The following is a 19,992-nucleotide window of genomic DNA, read 5'->3' on the forward strand; positions in this document are numbered from 1 at the left end:
TTATGTAATTTTTTTAAAACCCTATTACAATGTATATGGGATCAAGAGTTTTCATTGGGATGTATACAGAGCAGGGTCAGTAGTAAGTCATTTGCTTATTCTCTTCTTGTTCCTACAATTACTGTAAGGGTAGGACCACGTCCCTTCCTCATCTTTAAACACACCTACCAGCACCTGGCACAGAGTTGTGCACACAGAGGACACAGAAAACAAATCTTTGATTTATAAAATAATTCCTATCAGAATTCCATTAGATAGCAAGTATTCCATCTTTTAAATATGATTCCATATATAAGTATTTTCTTAGGACAAACAGCAAAAAGTATTGGACCTTTGAAATATTCTTTTTACAAATTTTAAAGTTTATTATTATTATTACTTTTTTTTTTCTTCTGTAGAGACTGGGTCTCGCTCTGTTGCTTAGGCTGGTCTTGAGCTCCTGACCCCGAGCAATCCTCCTGCCTTGGCTTCCCAAAGTGCTGGGATTATAGACATGAGCCACTGTGCCCAGACCCTTTGAAAATATTAATTCTGACTTCCTATAATTCCCTTCTATCTACTCATGTAATACAATTATATTTTCAATATACTTAAAAATTAGAAAATTACAATCAGATTACAGACGTTTCTACTACATTAAAGCTTTAAATTCAACGTTTAATACCTAAGCTTTTAACCTGTCTTCAGTAATTTCAAAAAGCTAAAACAAATGATCAACAACTTGTATATATATTTTACTAGACGTGTACTCTACCATTTCTAGAATACGTGTTTAGCTTTATGACATAATTTCAAGAATGTATTTAGACCCAAAAGTATTTATAAAAGCAGAAAGTACCTATATTGGGATGATTTAAAATCTTCATTATTCTTACTTCTCTGAAGAGCTAAAAAAAAAAACAAACAAAACACATAATCCCCCCAACACAAGTTATTAAACATTATATTCCACTGTTGTAATATAAATTTAAATTTTTCTCTTAGATAACAGATTCATTGCTAATGTTTATTATTCCATATCTAAGACTAATATGAAAGTCCAGAATATCTCTGAAGTAGTTTTAATAAACTATTACCAAATAGTATTCCCAAATGTTTCCATTTATTAAAAACAGCAGAGGTCTCAAAGGGGGATGGTAACACACTCTGAATTTTACAATGCTATCTTGAAAACATAAGATCAGACTTAGGTAGGAATAATTTCTGTGATTAAACTTAGTCTGATTCAGTATCTACCCAGGGCTCCCAACTCTGTGAATCAAAACCTGTATGGTTCCAGTGAAATACATCATGAGCATATTAAACTGATTAATTCCAAATAATTCTATTAGAAGACTATGAACAAAACCACCTTGGGAAATCCTCACTGGAGAATATAGGTAATTTAGCATGGAGGTTGTGGTGACTATTACATTAGTGACCCTCATGAGTCATGCCTTACAGGTTCACATTTTGTGGAGTGCCCCTTTCTTTTTTTTTTTTTTTTTTTTTTTTTTTTTTGAGACGGAGTCTCGCTCTGTCGCCCAGGCTGGAGTGCAGTGGCGCTATCTCGGCTCACTGCAAGCTCCGCCTCCCGGGTTTACGCCATTCTCCTGCCTCAGCCTCCCGAGTAGGTGGGACTACAGGCGCCCGCCACCTCGCCCGGCTAATTTTTTTTGTATTTTTAGTAGAGACGGGGTTTCATTGTGTTAGCCAGGATGGTCTCGATCTCCTGACCTCGTGATCCGCCCGTCTCGGCCTCCCAAAGTGCTGGGATTACAGGCTTGAGCCACCGCGCCCGGCCGTGGAGTGCCCCTTTCATACTGACATTAGACCTGGCCATGTAACCTGCTTTGGCCAGTGGGACCTTAGCAAACTGAAGCAAGCAGAGGCTGGATAAAATGCTTGGGCATCATGGCTTGCTCTCTTGGAGCACTGTGAAGGAGCTGGTCTGGCCTCTTTGGGGATGAAGGGTAGTTATTTAAAGAGACAGACCCTCTGTTGTAACTGCATCCAGCCCCTGCCAACCCACCAGCTGAATTCAGCCACACAGGTGAACCCAGGTAAGACCTTAAGAAAAACCAGCTGAGCGTGGTGGCTCACGCCTGTAATCCCAGCACTTTGGAAGACCAAGGTGGGTGGATCACTTGAGCTCAGGCGTTTGAGACCAGCTGGGGCAACATGGTAAAACCCCATCTCTACTAAAAATATAGAAATGAGCTGGGTGCAGTAGCATGTGTCTGCAGACCCAGCTACTCGGGAGGCTGAGGCAAGAGAATCACTTGAGCCTGGGAAGTGGAGGTTGCAGTGAGCTGATGGCACCACTGCATTCCAGCCTGGGCGACAAAGCGAGACCCTGTCTCAAAAAGACAAACAAAAAACCGTCCAACTAAGACCAGCAGAGCTTCCTAGTCATTCCACAGAATAAGGAGAAATACTAAATTGCTGTTGTATAAATACATGTTGTGAATTCAGAGCAGGTTCTTATCATTATGGCCTGGGTTAATACAACCCCAAAAAACAACAGGATTTTAGAGACCATCCTATTCAACCCTCTTGCAAACAAGAGGAAATCAGGAAAAGAAAGAAAAAGATCTTCTAAGGTCCTGCTATCCTTCTGTGGGGAATATGTCTGGAATCCGGTCTCCTAACACCCAGGATACTACAATCTTCAGGAGGCAAGAGCTGGGAAAAACCTTGGAAGAGGAGGAGCAGTGGCCTATGTGGAAAGGAAGCTAGTGAGAAATCACAGGACTCTCACCGTACTTCTCCTTGTCCACTGTGTCTAATCTAAAATTGAATTAGCAGCTAAGAGGAGATGGACATGGACCAGATTTTTTTAAAATTTATTTTTATTTTTTGAGACAGGGTCTCTCGCCCTGTTGCCCAGGTTGGAGTGTAGTGGTGTGATCACAGTTCACTGTAGCCTTGACCTCCTGGGCTCAATCAATCCTCCCCCTCAGCCTTCCAAAGTGCTAGGATCACAGGTGTGGGCCACCGTGCCCAGCCCACGGACAGGATTTGACATATAACCTTAAGCTCAGAATTTAAAAACAGGTAATCAGATAAATAACCTTTCCTATCTAAAATACTGTCTCATTTTTGAAGGGAGGAGCATTTTTATCTCCAACATAAATATCTCCCTTTGCTACTGTGGTAATTCCTACATTTTATGTTCTGAGATGAGAAGACAGTCACCCAAATTCCTGACAACCATTCAGGCCTGAGTTCTTTTTTAGCTCTCCTCTGTTAAACTAACACAGAAATCTTGTTTTCCAACCCATTATAGTTGAATTGGTAGCTAGAATTCCAGTCTCCCAATTACTTCCCAACTGCTAACTTAGAACACCTCCTAGAGGTTGCAGTGAGCTGAGATCGCGCCACTGCACTCCAGCCTGGGTGACAGAGCAAGATTCCATATCAAAAAAAAAAAAAAAAAAAAAAGACAATGATCTCCACTTTGGATGCCATATTAATACAGCTCAGGATACTGCACTGAGAATGAAATTCTGAGCTTGGCCATGGCATCCCTGCATCCTGCAGCTTCTGCATACCCCTTCAAAGGTATGTTCTAGTCACGCCAACTCCTTTTAGTTACTAGAACATACTAAGTTTGTCTGTTTGTTTATTTTTGAGATGGAGTCTTACTCTGATGCCTATGCTGGAATGCAGTGGTGCAATATCGGCTCGCTGCAACCTCCGCCTCCCAGGTTCAAGGGATTCTTCTGTCTCAGCCTCCTGAGTAGCTGGGATTATAGGTCCCACTACATCTGGCTAATTTTTGTATTTTTAGCAGAGATAGGGTTTCATCATGTTGGCCAGGCTGGTCTCGAACTCCTGACCTCAGGTGATCTGTCCACCTTGGCCTCCAAAGTGCTGGGATTACAGGTGTGAGCCACCGTCCCTGGCCACAGAAGACACTAAATTCCTTTAAATGTCTTCTCTCTTTTCATCCTTTAAGTCCCAGGCAGATTCTCTGAAAATGTACCTAAGTAGGTCTCCTTGTTTTTGCATAATAGCCATCTGTCCACTTCTTTCCTGGGATGTCTTTCAAGTTATGAAGACACATTTCTGTGCACCTGTTTATTATCCCTGTGTCACCCACAGGGAGCATGCCTGTCTCCTTTCACTACTGGTATACCTGAAACTAAGCCTGGCACACAACTGAAATGCATTTGTTTGATAAATGCCTGCATGAAAGCACTACCAACCAACAATTGTGGTTTGAGCCAGCCTCGGCATTCTAATGACCACACAGCTTTTAAATCCTCAGCAGCACAATGCTTGTTACAGAGCTGTCACAGTTCTGATGACAGGGGAGCAGGTCAAATGAAGGCAATGATTTTTAAGTCCCTACTAACAGTACAGTAGAAATGAAACAAAGTGAATTAGAGCCAAAAAGCAGGAAAAAGATAGACTATTATAGGAATTCAAAAGATTTGGCTTTAAGTTGCTAACTTCTGGAGGAATTTGTTAGGCAGCAGTGGATAACTAATATTCTGCAGATACTATGTTAAAATGTGAGAACCCCTGAATTACAGCAGAGGTCATACCAGGGATGCAGCGTGAAAACAAAAAGGACAGGTAAATGGGACCAGATAGAGAGATGACTAGTACAAATTTAATTCCGTAGGCAAAAGAGCAGCCAAAGAACCCCAGGAGAGGTGGTGGCGGGTTATTAGCCCAAATAACTTTACGTATTCACCTCTCTACTGGAATTATGTATTAGGTAGACACTGGCAGGCAGCAAATGTGTAAATAAGCTTTATGCTAAGTTAAACAAGGAGGACAGGGAGGAAGCTGGAAGCTAACAGTTATCTAGTGCCTGCTGTGTCTGAAGCACAGAGCCAGATGCTTCACATCTACAGTCTTATCTAAGCTTAATTTTCACAACTCTATCAGCTGACTATGATCATCTCCAATATACAGAGAAAGACGCCTGAGACAGGTTAGGAAACTTGTCCAAAGACTCAGCTAATATATGCTGGAGCCAGGATTCTCACTTTGGGTTGCCTGACTCCAAAGCCTACGCTCATCTCAGGATTCCACCCTGCTACCTTAGAAATTTAACTAAAAAAAATCAACAAATTATAAGCTGCTGATACAGAAAAGTCCAGAGCAACAGGTGGGTACGGGCACAGAGCTTTTTACGAAGTTGACAATCTGCATACAAGTGAGATAAAAATGCCAGAGACTTCATAATCTCTGAATCTGATGACCAAAGATAGTTAAATTTGGATAGGAATAATTTACTGAAAGGCAAATGTGAACTTTAAGGAAAGTCCCTCTAAGGACTATACGAGAAATTTTTTAAAGTTTTGTAATGTAAAAGGCCATTTAAATAAGAGAAACTCACCTTATTTCTACTATTTTTTTTTTTTTTGAGACGGAGCCTCGCTCTGTCGCCCAGGCTGGAGTGCAGTGGTGCCATCTCGGCTCACTGCAAGCTCCGCCTCCCAGGTTCATGCCATTCTCCTGCCTCAGCCTCCTGAGTAGCTGGGACTAAAGGCGCCCGCCACCACGCCCGGCTAATTTTTGTATTTTTAGTAGAGATGGGGTTTCACCGTGTTAGCCAGACTGGTCTCGATCTCCTGACCTCATGATCTGCCCTCCTTGGCCTCCCAAAGTGCTAGGATTACAGGCGTGAGCCACCGCCCGGTCTATTTCTACTATCTTAATACAACTTATTTCTCCACATTCCCTTTTCAATCTTAAATAGATGTTAGTTGGGGAAAAAAATCAAATTACATAGAAACATATAAATTGAAAGAATTCTCTCCTTACTGATCAATCTATATCCTCCACACATTTTCATATCTATACATCCTCTATGGAACTGGTACACAAGAGGAGAATAAACACCTCTGAAGACAAAGATTTGAAATCCTGGGATCAAGGACACTAAATCTATATATAGTATCAGAGCAGTAAAGAAGCATGTCCCAATAGCCAGGACCTGGGGGTTGTCAAGTATTACCATTTGACAAGCAGAAAAAGAGAGAGAGAGAGACAGAGAATTTTAGTCTCTAGTTAAAAAAAAAAAAAAAAAAAAACAATTTTACCAACCAATACGAAAGTAAAATGAATAAGTGAAAGAAAACTTGGGGGTTACAAGACATAAAACTGATCTAAACCATCACAATGAAGGTGTTTAGGCTCCCTTCTCCAGATACACAGGTATGCGACGGGAGACCACGCCACCTAAGTCACTCCCTCATCACTGTACAGAAACTGTCCCTTTTCCTCAACTACTACAGCACCTAAACGGTGCATGAAAGGCCCTCTCACACAAACCAAGACAGAGAGGCTGGCAAAGTTCATGAGAAGGAATTTTCAAGAAAATGCATTTGTGTAAAAAAGCAAAAAAAAATTTTGCTTCTTAATATACAGAGTATCTCTGGAAGGACTCAAAGGAACTGATGTCACTGATTGCCGCAGGCTGGTCTGGTCTCCCAAGTGCTAGGTAGGTAACCTATTTTAAAGACGACCCCTTCCCCAAATGCTCTAAGTATCAAAGACGACTTCCACTGTGACCACTGGGTATCTCCTCCCTCTCTTGGGGCTCTTCCTGAGAATGCCCCAGTACTCAATTCCTGGACTCTTTTCCCCTCCTTTTTAATTCCTTCACCATCATTTAGTGAATCTTCAGGGAAACAAAGATAAATGTATCAATATTTAGTCCTATATGCTAATATTTTTAATTCCCAATTTTAGAATGGATATTGTAAGTGAAACTGAACTATAGTTTTCTGTCCTGTTTCCAATATATTTCAATAGCAATGTTTCTGAATTTGGGAAAATAATTTGAAAGTTCCTCTTCTTAAGTTCTGGAACAGCTGAACAGAGGCAGAGTATGTACTCACAGTAGATCTCAAAGAATTCAATCATGAATTCCAGGTTTGACAATATTTTAACCACTTTTTCAACTTCTGTTGTTGCTGATGTATATCGATTCTTTTCTAGAATTAATTTTGATAAGTCTTGTTTTCCTAGAAAATTACCAATTTCTTTGGATATTCTAACATTTTTCAGAGTTGTAGAAAAGGTTCCTTTATAATAAGTGAAATTCTTCAGTATCTGGTATTTCCCCCTCATTTGTCTGTGTTTTCTCTCCCTTCCCCCTGGCAACACCTAGTAGCTTATCTATTTCATTGCCTCTCTTCTTACTTCCTGGGGGAAAAATAAAACCCACCAAAGTTTTGGATTTACCATTTCTACTGTTTTCAAATTCATTATTTTCTGCCTTTAGCTTTACTAACTCCTTACATTATTATTCATTCCTGAGATTTATTTTGTTCCCTTTTCTAAACTATTAATGTTTAATGCATTCCTTGTCATTCTTGTTTAATAATGTGTTTAAGGGTACAAATTTCCTAGAGCACCAAAAAGCAGTGTAACATAGGTTCTGACACACAGCTTATTATCAGTAACTTCTAGATACACTGCAATTTTTGTTTGTAATTTTCTTTGATCCAAGAATTTTATAGGTTCCACATGTTTGTATATTTTGTTTGCTTCTATTTTTATTGCTCTACATTAGAACCATAGCCTAGAAAGATGTTAGTCTGGTTTATTCAAATGTTATGTATTGCCCAACGCTGAGAAAATAATTTACCTCATAGTCATCACACACTGGAATAGTTACAATAATATCCTAGCACATAGCTGTTACGTATCCTGAAAAAGGGATTAAAACAGCTATAATATGGGCTAATGGAGGTGCTGTATTTTTTTTTTTTTTTTTGAGACGGAGTCTCACTCTGTCGCCCAGGCTAGAATGCAGTGGCACAATGTCTGCTCACTGCAAGCTCCGACCCCTTGGGGTTCACGCCATTCTCCTGCCTCAGCCTCCCGAGTAGCTGGGACTACAGGCGCCTGACACCACGCCTGGCTAATTTTTTTGTATTTTTAGTAGAGACGGGGTTTCACCGTGTTCGCCAGGATGGTCTCGATCTCCTGACCTCGTGATCCGCCCGCCTCGGCCTCCCAAAGTGCTGGGATTACAGGCCTCAAGTGAGCCACGGTGCCTGGCCATGGAGGTGCTGTATATTAAGATATGTACCTTTTTTTCCCTACTTATTGTGTAATTAATGAATGGCCTAAAAGAGTTAAGTGATGAAGTCGTCTCTGTCATGCCTGTGTTTCTATTAATTTAGCTCAGATTTTCACTATGTATTTTGGGGTTCTGGTAATCATTTGGTGTCCTATCATTAAAAATAAAATTTTAAAATATGAAAATAAGCCGGGCACGGTGGCTCAAGCCTGTAATCCCAGCACTTTGGGAGGCCGAGTCGGGCGGATCACGAGGTCAGGAGATCGAGACCATCCTGGCTAACACGGTGAAACCCCGTCTCTACTAAAAATACAAAAAATTAGCCGGGCGAGGTGGCGGGCGCCTGTAGTCCCAGCTACTCGGGAGGCTGAGGCAGGAGAATGGCGTAAACCCGGGAGGCGGAGCTTGTAGTGAGCTGAGATCCGGCCACTGCACTCCAGCCTGGGCGGCAGAGCGAGACTCCGTCTCAAAAAAAAAAAAAAAAAAAATAAAATAAAATAAAAATAATTGCCTTTCAAATGGCAATTGGTAAGTGAACTAGAACAACCACTTCTGAAGAACAAAGTGTGTGATTAGACCCGGAGACTCTGTCCATGATGCAGATCAGTAAAGAAAGGAGAGGTGAGGCAGCAAGTGATTATACATACGAAAAACCATGAAACCGGATCCCTACCTCGTAACACATGACTGCTGGTGGCTTAAAGATTACTTTAAACACTTGAAAACAACAGAGAAAAATATTTTTATGACCCCAGCTAGAGAAGAATTTCTTAAGGAAGACACAAAAAGAGCCGGGCATGGGGGCTCATGCCTGTAATCCCAGCACTTTGGGAGGCTGAGGCAGGCAGATCACAAGGTCAGGAGATTGAGACCATCCTGGCTAACATGGTGAAACTCTGCCTCTACTAAAAATACAAAAAAAAATTAGCCGGGCGCAGTGGCGGGCGCCTGTAGTTCCAGCTACTTGAGAGGCTGAGGCAGGAGAATAGCATGAACCCGGGAGGCGGAGCTTGCAGTGAGCCGAGATCGTGCCACCGCACTCCAGCCTGGGTGACAGAGCAAGACTCCGTCTCAAAAACAACAACAACAAAAAGACACAAAGAGTACAAAGCATATAAAAAAAAACACAAAAGGACTGGTAAATTCAACTGCTTTAAAATTAGGAGCCTCTGCTATTCACTGAGAGACAATATCAAGAGAGTGAAGAAATACCATCAAGTAGAAGGTATGTGCCACTTATACAATAGAATCCATGATATATAATGATATCCTAAAATAACTAAGAAAAAAATCCACTAGAAATTAAACAAAAGATGAATAGGTACTTCACAGAAGAACCAAAAAAGCGTAAATATAAAAAGATACATGACCTCATCAGCAATCAGGAAAATGTTACATTAAAACCACAATGAGATTTTTCTTTTTTTTTTTTTTTTAAGACAGGATCTTGCTCTGTTGCCCTGGCTGGAGTGTGGTGGTGTGATCACAGCTCACTGCAGCTGTAAACTCCTGGGCTTAATCAATCCTCAGCCTCCCAAATATCTGAGACCACAGCTACGTGCCACCATGCCCAGATAATTTAAAAAAAAAAAAAAAATCTTTTTGTAGATACAGAGTCTTGCTCTGTTGCCCAGGCTGGTCTCGAACTCCTGGCTTCGAAAGATCTTCCCATCTAAGGCTCCCAAAGTGCTGGGATTTCAGGAGCAAGCCACCATGCCTGGCCAAATACCACTTTTATATTTACCAAACTGATGGCACAATTTTTTTGTTTTTTTTTTTTTTTGAGACGGAGTCTCGCTCTGTCGCCAGGCTGTAGTGCAGTGGCGCGATCTCGGCTCACTGCAACCTCCACCTCCCAGGTTCAAGCGATTCTCCTGTGATGGCACAAATTTCAAAAAATCAGAGAAAATCAAATTTTGATGAAGATGCTACATTATTTGTGTTCTCTTACATGCTTCTGATGGAAATATAAATTAGCACACCTGCTCTGAAAATAATTTGGCCTTCTCTAATGAACAAGGAGGATGTGTAGACAGACTCTGTGATACCAGAATTCTAAGTATATATATTTAAGAAACTCTTCACAAGTGTGCCAAGGATACACACAGGACAATTCACAGGAGTCATGTTTACAATACAAAAAGCAATCTGGGCCCGGCATGGTGGCTCAAGCCTGTAATCCCAGCACTTTGGGAGGCTGAGACGGGCGGATCACAAGGTCAGGAGATCGAGACCATCCTGGCTAACACGGTGAAACCCCGTCTCTACTAAAAAATACAAAAAGCTAGCCGGGCGAGGTGGCGGGCGCCTGTAGTCCCAGCTACTCAGGAGGCTGAGGCAGGAGAATGGCGTAAACCCGGGAGGCGGAGCTTGCAGTGAGCTGAGATCCAGCCACTGCACTCCAGCCCGGGCGACAGAGCGAGACTCCGTCTCCAAAAAAAAAAAAAAAAAAAAAAAAAAAAAAAAAAAAAAAAGGCAATCCAAATGTCTCTGAATCACAGAATAAATACAGAGTGGCATATTCACATAATGGGATATTATATATTCTTGAAAATGGACATAGGAGTGAAGGTGAATTACAGCAAAATACATCAACATGGAACACAACGTAGGTAAAAGAAAGCAAAGCGGCTGGGCATGGTGGCTCACAACTGTAATCCCAGTACTCTGGGAGGCTGAGGCGGGCGGATCACTTGAGGTCAGGAGTTCGGCACCAGCCTGGCCAACATGGTGAAACCCCGTCTCTACTAAAAACACAAAGATTAGCCGGGTGTGGTGGTGTACACCTGTAATCCCAGATACTTGGGAGGCTGAGGCAGGAAAATCACTTGAATCCAGGAGGCTGAGGATGCAGTAAGCTGAGATCCCACCACTGCACTCCAGCCTGGGTAACAAGAGCGAAACTCTGTCTCAAAAAGAAAAAGAAAAAGAAAAGAAAAGAAAAAGAAAGCAAAAGCCAATAGGAGAATACACACAACATGAGTTCATTTATACCATTTTTTAAACTTTACATTGGCGGGGCACGGTGGCTCATGCCTGTAATCCCAGCACTTTGGGAGGCCGAGGTGGGTGGACCACTTGAGGTTAGGAGTTCAAGACCAGCCTGACCAACATGGTAGAACCCAGTCTCTACTAAAAATACAAAAATTAGCTGGGCGTGGTGGCACATGCCTGTAATCCTTGCTACTCGGGAGGCTGAGGCACAAGAATCGCTTGAACTTGGGAGGCAGAGGTTACAGTGAGCCGAGATTACACTACTGTACTCCAGCCTGGGAGACAGTGCGAGACTCAGTCTCAAACAAACAAAAAACACAAAAGAAACAAAAAACAGACCAAAAAAACCCTTTACACTACATTGATGAGGGATCCATATGTGGTAAAATTATACAGACAAGCAAGAAAATAATAACACAAAATCCTTGTTAGTGGTTACCCAGTAGGTGGGCAATGAAGAAGGGGAATCAGGTTGAGGGGGTGCACAAAATGGGACTGATTTAAAGGTATGGTTGAAGATATATTTCTTGAAGCAGGTAGTATAAGGGTGCTCATCTCATATATATATTTATATGCTAAACATGGAACATTCTTTTGTATGTAGTCAGTATTTAATAAAAATTAAAAACTAAATTTCAAAAAATTGCTTAGTTTTAACTGAGTAATACAACAAAGCAGTTTTCTAAAAATGTAAAATAAGAGTAGCAACAATGTGTGTGTGTGTGTGTGTGTGTGTGTGTGTGTGTGTGTTTTAAGAGATGGAGTCTTGCTCTGTCACTCAAGCCGCAGTGCAGTGGCATGAACATGGTTCACTGCAGCCTCGCCCTCTCCGGCTCAAGCAATCATCCAGCCTCAGCCCCCCAAGTAGCTAGGACTAGAGGTGTGCACCACCACACCTGGCTAACTTCTGTATGTAGAGAGAGGGTTTTGCCATGTTGCCCAGGCTGGTCTTGAACTCCTGAGCTCAGCAATCTGCCTGCCTTGGCCACCCAAAGTGCTGGGATTACAGGCTTGAGCCACCATGCCCAGCCAACAATGTGGTTTTTATGATCAAATATTTCAAAGATAAACTAAGAATTTTCCCATCTCCCAAACTCAAGGTTCTGGTGCTCAAGATTCCTAGAATCAGAGCAACATCAGGAAAAATTAATTTAGTGTTAAAATGAATTTGGTACTAACTAACTTATCAGATTTTACTAGGTATCTACCACATGTAAGGTGAATTTCCATATGTTCCTTTGTTACCTTCCCATATGGAAAGTACTATGGATGACTGGCTCCAAGGGAACTTATGCAAAGAAAGCTATTTGATGTTATAAATTTAGTTTCTAAGGCTAGTTCAGTCCCTTATTCACTGGATGAGCGAACAAGCCACAAAATCTTGAGAGCTTTACCCTACTTATGTATAAGATAGATTTTGAAAACAGCTACTTCAGCCTGGCACAGTGGCTCACACCTGTAATCCTAGCACTTTGGGAAGCCGCGGAGGGTGGATCACCTGAGGTCGGGAGTTCTAGACTAGCCTGACCAACATGGAGAAACCACGTCTCTAGTAAAAATACAAAAAAATTAGCTGGGTGTGGTAGCAGGCACCTGTAATCCCAGCTGCTCGGGAGGCTGAAGCAGGGGAATCACTTGAATCAGGGAGGCGGAGGTTGTGGTGAGCCGAGGTGGTGCCAATGCACTCCAGCCTAGGCAACAAGAGCAAAACTCTTGTCTCAAAAAAAAAGAGAAGAAGAAACGAAAAAAAGAAAACAGCTACTTCACAGGACTGTTGTGAAAAGTACATGAAATAATATACGATAAAGTGTGTGTAGAATTTGACTCCAGGAGCTACACTACCTAATCCCAATCCAGCAGTACCACTCACTAAGTCTAGGTAACTTGACCTCCCTGACACACCTGTCACCTCTACAATGAAAGGATGCTTGACATACAGAGTGCACGGAACAGCAGCTGGCACACAATAAACTCCAGACGTGTGATTGTGATTCTGGCTGATGTTACTGTTAAATTCTCTCACAAAGGCCTAATTTGTACCCAAGTTTATATTTTCTGCAAATGGGTCCAGGCTATGCTGTAAGTTTAACCCATTTAAAATACTTGGTTTCTTGGTGAGTTTTCTAAAATAGCATAATGAATCATTGGCACAATGAAAAACGTACTTTAGCTGGGTATGGTGGTGTGTGCCTGTAATCCCAGCTCCCTGGAAGGCAGGTTGGAATCCTCGAAGGAGGATGCTTGAACCCAGGAGTCTGAGACCAGCTTGGGCAAGATAGTGAGACCTCGATTCTAAAAACAAACAATCAATCTCTAAAATACACTCTATTATTCTCAGTTTATAATGTATTCTAAATATCAAGGTGTATTATTTCTTGCCAAAACAAAAGTCTGGCAAGAAATTTAAATAAAGAAGCAACAATACTGAAAGCCGTTTTGTTTTTTTTTTTTTAATTTCTTCTATCTCTTTTGAAATCTAAAAATAAACAAACATATATACATTTTTATTCTCAATTTTTTTTTTTTGGAGACAGAGTTTCTCTCTTGTTGCCCAGGCTGGAGTGCAGTGGTGCCATCTTGGCTCACTGCAACTTCCACCTCCCGGGTTCAAGTGATTCTCCTGCCTTAGCTTCCCAAGTAGCTGGGATTACAAGGCATGCGCCATGACGCCTGGCTAGTTTTTTTTATTTTTAGTAGAGACTGAGTTTCACCATGTTCATGAGAGTGGTCTCGAATTCCTGACCTCAGGTGATCCATCCACCTCGGCCTCCCAAAGTGCTGGGATTACAGGTGTGAGCCACCGTGCTTGGTTTATTCTTAATATTTTAAATATGTATAATCAGGCTGGGGGCAGTGACTCATGCCTATAATCCCAGGGCTTTAGGAGGCCAAGAGGGAGGACTGCTTGAGCCCAGAAGTTCCAGGCTGCAGTGAGCTATGATCACAACACTGCACTTCACCTTGGACTACAAAGTAAGACCGTGTCTCAATCAATCAAATCAATCAATTAATCAACATAAGAACTGCCTGTCTTGGATTTCATTTGCCATCCCCTATTTGTATTAATTTATCAGATTTATGACACTGATCTGAATGTAGACACTTGATTATAAATAACAAGCAAGACTGTAACAACTATTTTTACAGTGGTTACTACTTTTGTTAAAGGCCTAAAAAGTCAATATAAGAAAATGAAAGAGAAAGGTAGTTAAAAAAAAGAAAAGAAAAAGATGAAAAAAGTTGTTAAGGGGGCCGGGCGCGGTGGCTCAAGCCTGTAATCCCAGCACTTTGGGAGGCCGAGACGGGCGGATCACAAGGTCAGGAGATCGAGACCATCCTGGCTAACACGGTGAAACCCCGTCTCTACTAAAAAATACAAAAAAACCTAGCCGGGCGAGGTGGCGGGCGTCTGTAGTCCCAGCTACTAGGGAGGCTGAGGCAGGAGAATGGCGTGAACCCGGGAGGCGGAGCTTGCAGTGAGCTGAGATCCGGCCACTGCACTCCAGTCTGGGCGACAAAGCGAGACTCTGTCTCAACAAAAAAAAAAAAAAAAAAAAAAAAAAAAAAAAAAAAGGTTGTTAAACGAAAAGGATTTCCAAAATAACTTGTGCTTCACCCAACAGAGAAAGGAGGCCAGGAACTGGCCACTAAGGCATTCCTAGGAAGAGTTCCAGAGAGCGAGAAAATACTCAGCAGTGGCAGTGGCAGCTGTCTATGAAACTTAGAATATTTGGGGAAGGGATCGTCTTTAAAATAGGTTACTTTGCCGGGCGTAGTGGCTCACACCTGTAATTCAGCACTTTGGAAGGCCCAAGTGGGTGGATCACTTGAGGTCAGGAGTTCGAGACCAGCCTGGCCAACATGGTAAAACCTCGTCTCTATTAAAAATACAAAAATTAGCTGGGTGTGGCAGCGGGCACCTGTAATCCCAGCTACTCGGGAGGCTGAGGCAGAAGAATCACTTGAACTCGGGAGGCAGAGGTTGCAGTGAGCCGAGATGGCACCACTGCACACCAGCCTGGCCGACAGAGGGAGGCTCGTCTCATAAATAAATAAAATAGGTTACTTTAGTTGGGTGTAGTGGTGCGCACCTGTAGTCCCAGCTACCTCAGGAGCCTGAGGTGGAAAGATACTTGAGCCTAGGAATTCGAGGCTGCAGTGAGCTCTGGTCTTGCTGCTACATTTCAGCCTGGGCAACAGGATAAGACCCCATCAATCAATCACTCACTCAATAAAAAATAAATAAAATAGGTTACCTTTTGGAAGAGGAGAGAAATTAAGAACTTTGGGGGAAACTGAAGGCAGACTAGGAGCCATTCTCATCTAGAGTGTATACTGGGAATGCCACATCTCTAGATCCGCCAAGATAGGACCTCTAGAGAGGAAAGTACTGTGAAGGAAATGCAAACTCCACAAATGTTTCTAATGCACAAGAAGGGCTGAAAACTACTGGCTTAAGAAAACCAAATCAACAGTGCCCAAAATAACCCAGTGGTGGCAGCAGTAAAAGTAATTACATGATAGACCACATGAAAAGGATGAACTGGTTCTCCTTGCTTTCAAATTATAAGGTTCCCTGATATGTCCCATGACCAAGATTCCCTAGGACGCCAAAAAAGGCCACTACTGCTACTGCTAGAGAGCTCTAAGCACTAACAGTGGCTCCAAAGCAAATACTAGCTTTAAAAAGAAAACAGCCTCCCTCTTCCTGGGTAGCTGTCTGGTGCTTGAGGGGTATCGGAGTGGACCAGGCTTGCGGGGCACAATGAATAACCCTATACCTTCCCATTTGAAATTAGAAGCAAAAAAGGCTGCTAAAATACTAATTCACAGAAATGACTTCCAGAAATGACCTGATAAGATTATTCCTGACTGAACTGGATTCTGAATTCTTCTAGTTTTCTTTAATATCCGGCTACAACTTGCCAGTGAAGAATGAACTGCTCAATTTCAGAAGCCCTATAAACCAAAGCTGACAACTTGATGTAAATTTCGAGTCTCATGCCTGATGTGTAGGCCACCCAGAGAATTCACCAGAATGCCAGATGCCACAACCAGAGACATTCAAACTGCAAACCAGGATGAGAAGTTGTGGACTGCACGTTATGGACAGCTTTTCCCAAGACTGTCAGAACAATGAGACTTCCCAACAAGGCTTTTACCCCTCTTAATTTTTCCTCACTAATGCCCACGTCTTTCACTTTGGCAGGATCATGCTGCAGCTAAAATTTCACAGTCAGTAGCTTCTGTGGGTAACTTGCACTCCCTGCTTTATACTTAGCCTGGTCATGGAATGCTGGATTGCCTCTTAAACAGGGAGGAATCTGTGCAGTTCGACACTTCTCGTTGCGATTTGGGTATGGTAGAGCAGATCACTTGGTTAAAATTGGCAGACTCCTTGTTTGGCTATACGATTGTAGTTGATTTGGTTCATAAAAACCCTGGCTAAGGACCATACTCTATATGCTTGGTGTGATCCTCATGACAGTCATAATGGTAGTCTCTCTGGTATGCTGTATTCTCAGCATGTGTTAAATGTCTCCATGTAGCCACCTATCAGATGTCAAATGGTTTCTCTCTGGCTAAAACAACAAAAACTCAAAAGAAACACATGATAATGAGAACACCCCATCAATGGCATGCTGAAACGGGAAACCCAAAATGATGGCAACTGAGAACAGCAGGGATATCCTAGGTTTTGGTTACACTCTTACCTAGGTGAAAGCCTGACCAAAAGGGAAGAATTGTTAAATAAAAATTATAGGAAGCCACTGTTTGGGACTAAGTTCCTGCATTAGGCCCCAGGAAACCAGGTTAAAATTAAAAATGGAATAATCCCTGCTAAGGTTCCACATTCCCAAACCTAAATTAAGTTATCTGACCTTCCTAGAAATCAGAAGGAGATAACAGCTAATTTCCCAAACAGCACAGTTTATTACTTATTTTCTGAGACAGTCTCGAGCTGTCGCCCAGGCTAGAGTCCAGTGGTGTGATCTCGGCTCACTGCAACCTCCGCCTCCCAGGTTCAAGTGATTCTCGTGCCTCAGTCTCCCGGGTAGCTGAGGCTATGTCACCATGCTCAGCTAAATTTTGTATTTTTGGTAGAGACGCAGTTTCACCATGTTGGCCAGGCTGGTCTCGAACTCCTGGCCTCAGGTGATCCACCTGCCTTGGCCTCCCAAAGTGCTGCGATTACCGGCGTGTGCCACCGCATCCAGCCCCTGACTGAAGATTTAAACTGTCCTGGCTGGGCGCGCTGGCTCAGGCCGGTAATCCCAGCACTTTGGGAGGCCAAGGCGGGTGGATCACCTGAGGCCAGGAGTTGGAGACCAGCTTGGCCAACATGGTGAAACCCTGTCTCTACTAAAAATACAAAAATTAGCCAGGCATGGTGGCATGCACCTGTAGTCCCAGCTACTCAGGGGGCTGAAGCAGGAGGATCGCTTGAACCCAGGAGGCGGAGGTTGCAGTGAGCTGAGATCACACCACTGCACGCCAGCCTGGACCACAGGGCGAGACTCTGTCTCAAAAAAAAAAAAAACCAAAAAACAAAACAAAAAAACCACCTAACCAACTTCAGTTGGCACAATAATAAAGTTCCCACTACTTTAATCCTTACAAAAAAAATGTAGTGTGAAGTAACCTGATGTTAACTAATCAGTTACTTTTCTATGTGGGGTAGTCTATTGTGGTCTGTTGTTCTGTCTCCCTGTCCCTGCCTTACAAAGAAAAGGAACTCTGAAAAGACCCGTACACGATTTGTTCTTTGCTTCAACTTTTTTTTTGAGACAGGCAGGGTCTTGCTCTGTTGCCCAGGCTGGAATGCAGGGGCACCATCATAGCTCACTGCAGCCTTCAACTTCTAGGCTCAAGTGGTCCTCCCATCTCAGCCTCCTGAGTAATTGGGACTACAGATACACACCACTACACCTGGTTAATTTATTTAATTTTTATTTGGTAGAGACGGGTCTCTCTATGCTGCCTAGGCTGATCTCAAATTCCTGAGCTCAAGTGATCCTCTCGCCTCAGGCTCCCAAAGTGCTGGGATTACAGGAGTGAGCCATTGTGCCTGGCCTGCCTCAGCCTTCTTCAGCCTTTGCCTGTCTCTAAAGCCAACTTCTGCTCAGCTCATAGGAACACTTATTCTATTTCATGGAATGTAGTGTTGCTCTATTTTAGAATCATGATAAGGCCAATGGAAGGAAGGGAGGGAAGGAGGCTGAGGCGGGTATCAGCAGGATTTCCCCACAAAGACCCTGATGAAATCTATAGTCAATAATGCTTTAATAAATCCTACTGGGTATTCTGCATATATTTGTGTTTAATGTTCCTTTTTTTCTTCCTCTGTAAACCTCATTAACATTTAAAAACACAGGGATTTCCCTTTCTGTCCTACTAAGTCTAGATTTAAGAATGGTGGTTAAATCTTACTCAAAAAATGCTTTACTACTGGGTCAACAGTATCAACTTCGATGAATTCTCCATTGAAAAGTCTTGTTCTTGCCTTGTTTAATATTTTAATTGGATGGAGACATCCATATCCAATTTACATAGCAGCTAATACAAATGACCCATTATTCCAAAATCCCCCAAAAGACTGGAATTAAGGCAGAAAATCAATTAAATGAATTTTAGCAGGAATCAAACAAATTCAGGCAGGAGAAAAAAAAAAAAACAATTCCAAGAATGGAATAAAGTAGGCTTCTGTTGAGCGAAACGCCTGTGGGAGTACCCAATGAGGCTGAGGGGATTTACTCTGCAGAAGAGAAAATCAACAAGACCCAAAATAGCAACTTCTAAGGGCTGGTTATGTTTGGAGTGACTATAACTCCATATGACAAAACAGTAAACAGTGTTGTAGAAGTTTCTAGAAGACAGATGCTAGTCTGAAGGGGAAAAGGCTCTAATAACAAAGCCACTGAACACTGAAACAAGATGCTACGGGAAGGAGTGTGTCTCCATCCCTGAACGTGCTCAAGGTTGGCTAACTAACCAGCTATCATAAATACATTTAAAAAATCAATTATTTCATTACATGTTACAAATTTCTTCTTGTTGTTGTTTTGAGACAACATCTTGCTCTGTTGCCTCCTGGGTTCAAGCAATTCTCCTGCCTCAGCCTCCTGAGAAGCTGGGATTATAGGCGTGTGCCACCACGCCCAACTAATTTTTGTATTTTTAGTAGAGACGAGGTTTCACCATGTTGACCAGGCTGGTCTCAACTCCTGACCTCAAGTGATCCACCCACCTTGGCCTGGGCATGGTGGCTCACATGCGTACTCCTAGCAAGTGGAGGCTGAGGCAGGTGGATCACCTGAGGTCAGGAGTTTGAGACCAGACCAGCCTGGCTAACATGGCAAAACCCCCATCTCTACTAAAAATACAAAAATTAGCCAGGTGTAGTGGCAGGCGCCTGTAGTCCTAGCCACTCAGGAAGCTGAGGGAGAAGAATTGCTTGAACCCAAGAGGCGGAGACTGCAGCCAACTCAGATCCCGCTACTGCACTCCAGCCCGGGCGACAGAGCAAGACTCCATCTCAAAAAACCAAAAACAAACAAAAAACTGACCTAAAAGATGTTTAAGAATAGAATAGTATTCCAGATATAGTAGTGAGACATTCAAAGGTATATAGTCAGATGCTGTGGTGTGCGTTTGTAGACCCAGCTACTTGGGAGGCTGAAGTGGAAGGACTGCTCAAGCCCAGGAGTTCAAGGCCAGCCTGGGCAACAGAGCAAGACCCATCTCTTTAAAAAAAAATACAAAAACAATGGAGAAAAATAAATCTCTCACCAGAATCTAACGTTTATTAATTCAATGGCTGGAAAAATACAAAGGAAAAATGAAGAGACTTATCTGTGAAAATAATATCAATTTGCTGGCCGGGCGCGGTGGCTCAAGCCTGTAATCCCAGCACTTTGGGAGGCCGAGACGGGCGGATCACAAGGTCAGGAGATCGAGACCATCCT

The 19,992-nt window shown here is 42.6% G+C and overlaps 1 protein-coding gene across 12 annotated transcripts in view; it reads right to left on the reverse strand.

Moving 5' to 3' along the window:
• Positions 1 to 19,992, reverse strand: part of MARK3 (microtubule affinity regulating kinase 3) — a 118,178-nt gene that overhangs the window by 56,901 nt on the left and 41,285 nt on the right. For 11 of the 12 annotated variants that reach the window (XM_050798381.1, XM_050798379.1, XM_050798374.1 and 8 more), the window contains exon 4: positions 839 to 887. The exons of the other annotated variant lie outside the window; for it this stretch is intronic. In XM_050798381.1, coding sequence (XP_050654338.1) covers positions 839 to 887 — 49 coding nt within the window. The remainder of the gene's footprint in view (positions 1 to 838; positions 888 to 19,992) is intronic. 12 annotated transcript variants of the gene reach the window in all.

The sequence above is a fragment of the Macaca thibetana genome, chromosome 7, assembly GCF_024542745.1.
Source record: "Macaca thibetana thibetana isolate TM-01 chromosome 7, ASM2454274v1, whole genome shotgun sequence".
Taxonomy (NCBI): domain Eukaryota; kingdom Metazoa; phylum Chordata; class Mammalia; order Primates; family Cercopithecidae; genus Macaca; species Macaca thibetana.